The sequence below is a fragment of the Propithecus coquereli genome, unplaced genomic scaffold (genome assembly GCF_000956105.1).
Source record: "Propithecus coquereli isolate 6110/MARCELLA unplaced genomic scaffold, Pcoq_1.0 Scaffold64, whole genome shotgun sequence".
NCBI classification, from domain to species: Eukaryota; Metazoa; Chordata; class Mammalia; order Primates; family Indriidae; genus Propithecus; species Propithecus coquereli.
This window is the reverse complement of record NW_012152396.1, coordinates 4,577,615-4,589,192: the sequence shown is the minus strand read 5'-3', so window position 1 is coordinate 4,589,192 and position 11,578 is coordinate 4,577,615. Positions and strand designations below refer to the sequence as shown.

Below are 11,578 nucleotides of genomic sequence, written 5' to 3'. Positions count from 1 at the left end.
TACACTGTCATCTTACACAGTAGCAATATTGAGAATTAAAGTGTTCTATTTCTTTGTAAAATTTCTGTCAAGAATAGTTTGAATGGGACTTGCCATCTTCTTCTGGTCATGGGATTTACGATTTAGGAGCAAGCATCTTTTCCATGCCTTCGCGAATTGTCAGATTCCTTTCTAAGTTTGGATCGGCTTCTGACATTTTCTCCTTTGCCCTTTCAATGTCATGAAATATCTCTGCACATTTCTTTAACGTGAAGTTTTATGTCCTTTGGGACATCATCATCCTTTTTATCACAAACACTTTGCCCATTAATGTTGATACATCATTCCCATCAACGTAATCTACATTTAATGGGTGGCCCAGTGTCCTCTATTAATAAAACAAAGATTTTTGTAAGGACAATGCACTTCAACATTTGATTTTACCTACATCCAAAATGCTTATCTTGGCTATAGTTATGGTGAAACTTTCACCGATACTCACAAAGCAGCCACACTTTCCCTGTGGCAATTTGCAGCTAAATGCTACCTATGAGTTTTATGGCATAACCTGTGTTAAAGTTCCTCCCTCTTAGTTGGGGGAACATCCCTCACCTCAGGTTAAATCCTGATGAACAACCTGAAGAGCAACATGTCAAAACCTATCACCTGCCTGCTTCTCTGGGTGGCTGAGTCATGACCTTGTTGGCAAGGTCTTCTCTACCAAGTCCAGGTTTTCCCTAGTGCTCTGGCTCCGTGAACCAGCAGGGTAGCAAGAGAAATACTAGCAATCATATGGGCATATTTTATGATAGGATCAGAAAACTCTGACCTTCCTTGTGAAAGTCTGTGTTTTTACACAATCATTTGGTAACTCTCTGTTGTATGTCCAGGATATGCACCAAACGTTAGAGCTGAGAGGGGCCACAAATGTAATCATTTAACTAATAATACTGATGGCCAGAGAGGTTGTAAAGCTATCAGGCAACAGTGCGAGTTCTAATCTCTTCAGTTTCCCAGACCAATACTCTTCCTTGTTCATCTTATCTTTGCTTCTATTTGCCATTTCCTTTTTTTTTAATTTAATAGATATTACCAAGTTGAGCACTGTGCAACATGAAGTGTATATCTGTATGTGCCACTAAGCATACATACCCACCCCATAAGGCTCATTTTTAAAATGTTTTCAGAATACTCTCATGAGCAAAACACATTCTTAGTTAAAAATGAGAAGGCATGGAAATGATCTGAGGCCGGCAAAATACTTTCTGAGAGGAGTCTTATGAAATATGGTGATCTGCTGGGTAAGTTTGCCCCACAAGCACAGTCACGGTTGTGAATTGCAAACATCTGGCTCTTCTTGCCTCAAGCTGGTTATCGTATGTTGTCAGTGCCATCTGGGTGCATCATAAGTGTGTGGGGATTTTGCAATAAATGCATGGTAGCTATAATGGTATCAAGAAACAGAATGACAGTGCAAAAAATTAAATAAGACCAGGTTTTAAAATGAAATGCATCTTTACTCTTTCAAGTTTGGAAATTGAAATAAATCATTGATATCTGACTTGAGTGATTGAACATGAAAGATAAAAAAGAAATGAGGTCATGTCCTAAGAATTTCAGCATGTACACACAACACACACACGTATACATACAGACCTACATAACACACACACACACACACACACACACACACACACACATGTTCGTGTGGAGAGCCATCCCTTCTTGACTAGGTTCCATCCAGATCTGGGACCCTACGCATTAGAGTCAATGAGGGCAGTGGAGTGTTCTTTGACAAGGTAAATCTCTACTTTGATCTTATTTACCATTCTGTCCCTAGAATATATTGGTGCATACCTGTGTCCTTAAGTTTTTCTTTTTTTCTCTTTTAGCACTAGGCTCAAATTACTTACCTGGGTCTGTCCTTAATGTATCCTAGAATCTCACTTGTATGGGGCCAATACTCTAGGACACTTTTGATGATCTACATTTTCAATTTTATTCATTAAAATTGCTAGACCAACATGGTAGGATTTGGTAAACCATCAGCTAATGACCAGGTTCCAAGTGAAAATTTAAAATCTAAATTATTTAAAAAATTGCATCATGTATTCCTTTCAGTTTGGAAGGACATACCTATAACTAATGAAGTTCTTAATGTGGCCCTGCTTTTCTTGGACAGAATGATCAGTTTTATACATAAAATATTTCTAATATAAAAACATCTCCACTTACGTTACTCTATTCATGCCTTCATAGACATCTGAGACTCCTAGGCTATACTGAAAACCTGAATGCAGGTAAATATCTGACAAAGATATTGGAAGTAAAATTAGATTAGGAGTCAGGCATCTAGAAATATATCTGTCTTGGGGCTCAGTTTCCTCATCTGTAGAGAGAAGGCATTGGGTTAGAATTTGTTTCTTTACTGCTACACATTGGCCACCTTATATCCTCTATTGGCCATTGAAATTTTAGCCTACCTCCTCTTCCTCATCCTCTGTAAAACACAAGTGTAGATAACGGCCCAGTTCTGCCTAGATCCAGATAACTGCCTAGATCTGAAACCTGGTTAGGGTTAGCAAACTCACCCTAAGATGGCTTCTGGCTCTAAGAGTGAACGGCTGAGCATAGAGCAGAGGTGGCAAAGTGCAGAGTAAGGTAACATCCCCCAAATCAAAATAATGCCCAGGACTATAAAAGGCCAGCTGAAATTCTATTCTCTCACTAAAAACTGTACTATAAGAAATTTGATCCCCAAACCAAATATTAATGGTATAATTAAAAGAAAGGGAAGGAGAAAAGGAAGGAAGGGAAGAAGGAAGGAAGGGAGAAGGGGACGGAGATAAGGAGGGAGAAAGGAAATATGCAAATTTGATTAAACTTTTTTCCCTCAGAGGAAGGAGGTAATGATTAATAATTTAATAATGTCACCATCACATAGAAAGTTTCTCTTTCTACTATCAAAATATGTAAGGTAGAATCTTTTTTTTCTCCACTCATCAAAAGATATTTGGTTTATTACCTTCAAAATCCACATCTCCAACTAATTTTGTCTTTCCTGTCACTGGGTCATGGACATAGTTGATACCGACATCAATTACAGCAGCACCTTCTTTAACCATATCAGATGTAATCAACTTTGGAATACCTGAAAACAAAACAGAGTTGTAAACCACTCTAAATAATACTTAAGCTTTGTCCTTGAGTATAACAAAGGTTTATATATGCATCTCATATATTTTTTCTCATGGCTTTAAACAATGTACAAAATATACCGTTCCTAAAAAAAGATGCCAACTGCACTCTGATTATTTCCGATCTGGCAGAAGAACAAAGACGATTAAGGTAGCACATGGGAGCTTCTGTGGATGAAATTCTGCCAAGTTACCCCTCACCTTCAAGATTACTTACCTGGCTTCTCCATAGGGATGCCTGCTCGAGCATCCCTTTGTATGTCAGGTACTATAGACAGGACAGGGAGATTATGAACAAGAAACCAGCTCCTGCTGAGCTTGAGTGGAGTGGGGCAAAAGCAACTTGGAAACTGGAGCCAGAGAGAAGAAAGGAAGGGGGCAAGAAGGGGAGAAAGAAAGAACGAGGATAATAATTATTCATATTCCCCAGGGGAATAAACAGTAAAGTGCCATAAACATGGTGGCATCTCATCAACTTCAAACATGAAGTGCTATTAATATCTGGAGCTTCCTATTTTCTTGGTTTCTTTGATTCATGCTGTCTGTACATGACGCTGAAAGGTGTAATGTACAGTAAGCTCTCCTCAGTATCGCTGCATTCCAGCTTAAAAGGTAGATCTATGGAGATCTTATGTCACCATCTGTTTCCTATACCTATTTTCAAATTTTGTTTCAAGTACAACAGCACCAGCTAACAATGGTTAATGTTCCAATTTGATTTTTAAATTAATGTTTAACAAACCATTCCCAAATTTAGTGGGTTAAAACAACAATTTATTATTAAGTCTCATGGTTCTATGCATTGACTGAGCTCAGCTGCGCGGATCTGGTTGGGGATCTTTACTGTAACTGGAGTCAGATAGTGTCTGAAGCTGTAGCCACCTAAAGGCGTGACTAGGCTACAATGGCGCAGTCACATGCCGCAGCTGGTGCTTGTGCGTGGCGGGGAGCTCCGCCAGGGCTATCCTTTGAAGCACGTATGTGTGCGTGTGGGATGCTCACAGCTCGGCAGCTGGCTTCTGAGACTGAGTGTTCCAAGAGACAAGAAGTAGAAACTACCAGTCTCTTAAGGCTGGAACCTGGAAACTACCATAATGTCTCTGTCATATTCCATTGGTCGAGCAGTATCAGAGTCTACTCAGATTCAAGAGGAAGAGAACAAAAATTCCACTTCACAGTGGGAGGAGAATCAAAGACTTTGTGGGCATCTTCATTCTCATACAATGCCTCTGGTGGACATTGTGTTTTGTGGGTGATTCACTCACTTTCACATTCTAAATCCCTTCAGGAAAAGCCTGCTTGGTGTCTTGTCAGAGGCCTTCTTCTAGCTTTCCATTTAAGGGTTCCAAATGGCTTAAATGTCACCTGTGACATATGATTTTTAGTACTAGTAAGAGTTTAAGGCTAAACAAATGACAGTGCCCACATATAGCTGTCAGATGGGTTCCTTAGTCACACAATAAAATGACCAAGGAGGCATTAGTGCTTGAGATGTATTTTTCCCTTGTCTTCCCATCCTGTGACATAGAAATTCATCCTTTTAATGGGATTTAGCAGAGATACTGAATGTTCCTCTAAAGATACTCATAATATCCTGGTTCTTTTTTGGTTTCCAATAGAAAAAGAAAACATACATTAATTACAGCTATAGAAAATTTTTAAAAATGAAAATGTTCATGAAATACTTATTAAATCCAGTTAATATGCTAGTGACAAACATCCAAACCTCCCTCTGATTATTACAACATCTCAGAGAATATCAGACCTGTATTTGTAGCAAACATTTCTGGAAAGGTTGGTTGTATTCTAGAGGCTTTTCTAGAGAAGAATGATTAGAACAGGTCTAGAAATCATGTTATGTGACGCAGTGCATATATATGCATATATATGCTAGTTTCCATGGCATATGGCAACTAGTTGGTTCAATTGTTTATTATGAATCTGGAACAAGATAAAAATTTTGTGCCACGACGTAAAACAACTCTATCACTTAAACACACTGTTTAATTCAGCTAACTTTATTTTTCATAGCAAGACTTTCTCAATGAAGGAAGTAGTGTGTTGATTTATATTCCGGTGCAAGCTCCCCATCTTGCTGTGGACCTATAAAGTACAGTTCAGCGAGGATGAAAAACAGCCACAGACCATCACAATAGTCTGTGGTGCAATGATTGTACATTGAATAACTCTGCAATAGAAGACTGGCTGAACACATTCAAAATAAGGCAGGATTGAAAGGAGGGATTAAACTGGGAAGGATAGTTGTGGGAAGACAGATCCCCAGATGGCGTTGGCTGACCCAGACCTTTCCCCCTCACTTGCAATTCTTGCAATGTCCAAGAATGGGACATCTTGAGATAAGGAGAAAGTATCTGGAACAACCCAGACTATGTCCTCCCCCTTCCTCACACAGGATGTTCTGCAATGCTTGAACTCAGCAATCCGAGTGGTGCCCAGGGCATACAAACTCAGGGCGGAGTGCTGTTGGGTTCCCTCAGTTGCCTCACAATGTGGGGCCTGCGCAGAGGAGACTCCATCCTCCCTGAGCAGCTTTCCCGAGCCTTCGGTGACTGGCTTGCCATGGATCCTGGGCTTCTGTTTCTTCTTGCTGCCTCTCTGTGAGTAATAAATCTGCCTTGCCCTATTTGTTGTGTGAGTGTTCTGCCTCACCAGACTCAGACAAGCGGTTAGAGGTACTGGGGCTCCATTTGCCCCTCCCTGTTGCCCTCCTGGTGTTGGGGCTACCATAGCATCTAGCTCTACTCCAAGCTTGTGCCAGATTTATGAACCTGTGCATTACTGATGCCTTCCGTGCTTTCCAATTCTGATTTAAACATTCTTCTTTGTATTTTTAAATTTTAAAAAATGTATTCTTTCTGCTCCCAACTAATTCATTTCTGAACCTCTGTAGACTTTTGACCCTATCACTCTACTTAAGAAAAGAAATAATATAAAAATGAATGGTATTTAATAGTTGAAATTATAATACAACAAATAAACACACCAAATCTTCATGTCAGATATGGTATATACTCTAAGTAGTCCGCTTACATTGTTGTCTTACAGAGGCAAATGACTGGAAGTATAAAGTTGCTCAATAATTCTATTTTTTAAAGACACTGAAAAGAAACTTCTTAGGCAACATGTGTTTAATTCCCCAGCTATACAAATGCAACATAAATTCTTATCATGTGATGGAATAGCATTAAAAGCTGTCTAAATGTTCTGTAAAGACAAGACATACACCATTAGGATATACCGACAGAATTTATTTCTTTTTATGAAAGTTGAAACTGAATGATTTCAAGTGAACAATTCCTGTGAGCTTTAATTCTTTTTTACTGTTATAATTCCATGGGAACCAAGTCTCAATTCTTATATAATTTGAACGCTCAAGTATTATATATGAGAACTGAAATCATCCACATAGCTTACTGTATATATTAATATGACTTTCCTAGTCGACTGTCTTCATCAACATGACTTTATTATTCCAGGAAATTCTTGCTCATAAAGATAAAAGTTGAAAGTAATTTCGTCTCAGGAACGTACTGAAAAACTCATTTAATGAACATCAAACCTTTTGACTTTCCAGTGGATAGCATCAAACAGCTGTTTCATCCTCTCCAAGACTCTTTCAAACCCTTGCTTCAAAACCACCTCTAAACTCTCATATCATGATCCTCACCCAGTTCTAATCAAGCCCCCACATTAAAAGACTTGCCTTAAAACAAACTCCAATAAACAGCCCAACTTTGCCCCCAGACCCCAAGATGCTACTAAGGTAAACTGGCTCTCTGGAGGGAAAATACCTGTGATTTGTAGAATCTGATGGCTTCTGTTGTATAAATAGTCCTGCTATGACTGGCTTCAAGCTACTACTGTGACTTCACTGAACACGGAACGTGGAATGGGAAAGAGATGCTCAGAGTCAACTTTCCCAGGCTGATGGAGCCGGCTCGAGCACACCACTGCCACTTCTCATCCGTGTGCAGTAACCACAGACTCGCCAGCATTCGCCAACCGTGGAGACCCATAAAGATCTAGCCAAGAGCTTCTCTCGGCAATGATCCAAGGCCTCAAGTCAAAAAGCAGAAGCGCCTTGTGGTCCGTAAGCCTCCTGCTGGGCCAGGAGCTGTTGGTTTCTGACTGTGGTGACGACGATGTAAGTTTCACATTGAGTTTGACCTCTGGTTTCTTTTAACTGAAGCTCCCCCTATACTGAGTTTATTTTGTCTTCCATGAAGAAGGAGCCCATTTTAGGAATCTTTTGATTATCTGATCAGATCTGAAAAACTTATCCTCAGTGGAAATCAGTTTTATCTCTAACAACACTATTTCCCTCTATCCCTGTCATCATTTGCTGTATCTCTTTATAAAAGAAAAGTTCACAGGAAGGGAATGGGCATAAGCCACATAAATCCATTCCTCACACTGACCTTGAGGACGGACAAGTTCAGAAGTTTTCTTCTGAGCTGTGGAAAATTCTATAGAAAAACTTTGCCTCAGGTCATTTAGCAAAATCTTAAGAGTACTTTTCTCAATCTGCCTTTTGTCTGTGAAATCTCCCCAAACCTGATTGCCTATGAGGAACTGCAGATTAGTCGGGTTTGCAGCTGGAGACAGCCCAGCCCCTGGGCTTGGGGGCTGCGGCAGGGGACACAGCAACGCTACCAACCGGCCGTTCCTGGACGCTGAGGGATTTGCCTCCGTCGAAACCTAAGAGCGTTCCTCCTCTGATACATACTCCTGCTCCCTACATGTATTTACATTTATTTTAGAACCCACATTCTTACACTTATTATCTTTTTATATGACATAATTTCACTAAGGATAATATAAAATTATAATAGCCATTTTCAGGAAATTTTTATATGAGCAAAAGTGCTTATCCAAGAGGTGCCTTAGGACATCAAGGGATAAAATTCCAAACATCCAAGACTCCACATTTTTAATGTGTTAAGGAAGTATCCAAAAGTATTCAGATTCCAAAATTGTGCCCTTAAAAGATTTTGTGGCTGAGGCTAAACAAACAAACAAAAACAGTGAAATATGTAATCTTTTAGATTCCTCCGAATCTCAACATAAACCTAATGGTCTTTATCCTATGACTCCTCTTCTCCCAGCCTATGTTTCTCCATCTCCTTTCTACTTGCTCCTCTCCCCTCGTGGCTAAGCAGAAACCACGAATGTGTAATTACCTCATAAAGTAAAATTCCCCCCAGAACAGAGAAAACCCCTTACTCTTGATTATAAGACCTAGTCTCATCTCATTCTAAGCTGAAAGTCATCATTAAATTTTTTCCCAAACCTAGACATGTTAGAATTTACAAAGGAATTAGGAATAGTTTTAGGAATCTATAATCCATACCTCTCAAATCTACATCTGTTAGTTTGTATGTTCAGATGCAAAAGAACTGGATGGAAAGGAAGGCTTCAGACATGCTGAATTGCGTAAGAAACCACAGGGATTTAGAAAGCTGTAGATGTGGGGGTATCTTTGAAGCTATCCCCTGAATCATTCCTGTGAACATAGATTGGACTCGGATTCAGTCCTGGAAGCACAGAAAGGATCAGTCCATTGGGGAATTCAGGGATAAGCTATTTAATGCCTTTCGACAGCATTGAGAAGTAAATCCTGATGCAGATGAAGCCCCACTTTCTGCTTAGATTTTGTGAATGACCTTAAGCCAGAAATAAAACAATTAATACATTAGAAAAACTAGAATGGAAAACAGCCCATTGGAAGACCTCTAGCACCCTGATGAACATTTTAAAAAGGCCTTAGCACAAAAATATAATAAGACTTAGAATAAATTTAGGGCCTTACAGATAAAATAAGTAGATATTACCAATGATTAAACATGAAGAAGGAGTCACTTGGTGGAGACATTCATTGATACTGTAAACATAAAGAACACTGGAAACACACACACACACACACACACACACACACACACTCACACACACAACCCTAAAGGATATAAAAATAAAAATGCTTTAGAGAGAAATCAAATGCCCAGTTTCTCACTTTGCCCTTAAGTTCACAAAGAGAAATTTCTCACGTTAAAAGGCAACACTTTGGTTGGTCCGGGCACTACCTTATTAGCCCTAAACCCTGCTATTCATATTCAACATCTCCCTTGGAATAAACAAACTAGGCCAGTGGTAGGCATCTCTAATAATCCTGAACCTTCTCTATGTCCAATCCCAGAACGGAGGTGCAGTCTGTCCTCCTCTGTGATCCTACACCTCTAATTTGATACTCTCAAAATAAAATTGCCAGATTAATGATGTCCTGATGGTCTCATCCTTAAACTCCCTTAGGACTCCCTATTCATAATGAGGTTGCAGCCAATTTGGACATTGATTTAGACACTGTTACCTCTGTGTCCAAATCAAGCCCTGACTGAAGATCTCAAAGAGGTGCCAGAGTTTTTGTGGGTAAAATGTCGAAGATATTGGAAGGATTATTGGGCTAAACCTCTCCAGGTTCAGACTGACCTCTTTAAACCTCTATCTAAATTTACACAATATCCTCTTAAACCCACCAGCTAATGCCTAAAACTAATAAAGAATGAACTGATTCTTAAAACACTCATCCTCCTAGTCAAAAACAAACAAACAACAAAAAAAAAATCAAAAAACCCCCAGTGGGCAGGGATAGAGATTCTTCAGGATCTTAGAGCCATAAGGTCCCTGGCTTCTCTATAATAGCAAACTCAAGATTTATTTTATCTTTGTGCCTCCCGAAGCTATACATTTTTATGGTTTTAGATCTTATTTTGTTTTCTTTAGTGTCTCTTTAGCTCAAAATGATCTACACTTATCTGCCTTCTTCTGGAAATAGCAATAATATACCTTGGGCTGTAATACATTAGGAGATTACTAAGGTACCTTCATACTTTTCACAAATCTTCAACTTGGACCTAAAGAGTTTGAAATTTCTCCATAATTCCACTCTTATGCCAGTGAGGATTTGAGGTAGAACATATATTTCAGAAGATATGAATCACACTCTGAATTTGCAGTCCCTAACATTTCCAAGTACGTTATGTTATGCTTGTCTATCAGCAGATATATTCCTGATGTACACAGGTAATAAGAAACATTATAGTATAATAAACCAGCTATAAAATTTTCCAGAAACATTTGCTATTACAAACTCCCCCTTTAATATTTACTAATAGTGTTTGTTAAATTTCCATATCAGTGGACTAATTTTCCAATGAGACATATCAACTCTAAATTCTGGGTCATTCTGACATGAATTTGAATTGTTACATACTTATAACATTATCATTAAAAAAATTCTACCTTACAAATATAATTATACACTAAAGCCCACAGCAGGTTTAGGGAGATAAGCTTGTTGTGTTTTTCCCCCAAGCTAATTAATCCATCCTTGAATTTATGTCTGGTAGAAGAAAAAATCTGTTATTAATGCAGAATTTGAAAAGTAATTGGGATAATTGCATTAGAATAAAATATTTTCACCAGGAAACCTAGTGAAAAGATTTCTGATTTATCTAAGATTTCTCTGTTCTGAGTAAAAGTCTCTTTGACTGATAAGCAGAAATGGATGATCTACATAGAATCTCACTACTATAAAAATACCTTTCTTGTTAGGTAATTGCAAATCTTCTATCTTATAATTTCTTATGTGACAAATACAAAATAAATCACCAACGTTGTTTAAGCAAAAATATACAGAAGACAATGTTTAAAAAATGATGGCTTCTTTTTCTTGTTAATTTTTCCTGAGTTTTATACAAGAAAAAAATCAAATGTCCCCATTAAAAAGTGGGCAAAGGCCACAAATCAGACCTCAACGAATTCAGAAAAATAGAAATTATACCGTGTACTTTCTCGGACCATAGTGGTATAAAATTAGAGTTCAATTCCAACAGAAATACTCGCCACCTCACAAAGTCATGGAAATTAAACAATCTATTGTTGACTAACTCCTGGGTCAAGGAGGAAATACAGAGGGAAATCAAGAACTCTTCAAACTAAATGATAACGGAGAAATAAGCTATCAAAACCTGTGGGATATAGCAAAAGCTTTCCTGAGAGGAAAACTGATAGCAATAAATGCTCATATCAAAAAACAGAAAGTTTAGAAATCGACAACCTAATAAATAGAATCAAGACTTTGAAAAGGAAGTTCAAACCAACCCCAATCCAAGTAGAAGAAAAGAAATAACTAAGATCAAAGCAGAACTAAACGAAATTGAGAACAAGAGAACTATACGGAAGATCAACAAAACCAAAAGCTGGTTTTTTTTTTTTTTTTTGAGACAAAGTATCACTCTGTTGCCCTGGCTAGAGTGAGTGCCATGGCGTCAGCCTAGCTCACAGCAACCTCAAACTCCTGGGCTCAAGTGATCCTACTGCCCCAG

The 11,578-nt window shown here is 38.5% G+C and overlaps 1 protein-coding gene across 1 annotated transcript in view; it reads right to left on the bottom strand.

The window, feature by feature from the left end:
- MTHFD2L (methylenetetrahydrofolate dehydrogenase (NADP+ dependent) 2-like) overlaps window positions 1-11,578 on the bottom strand; it is a 105,307-nt gene that overhangs the window by 10,141 nt on the left and 83,588 nt on the right. The window contains exon 5 of the mRNA XM_012659871.1: window positions 3,005-3,130. Within this exon, the coding sequence (XP_012515325.1) occupies window positions 3,005-3,130 (126 nt within the window). The remainder of the gene's footprint in view (window positions 1-3,004; window positions 3,131-11,578) is intronic.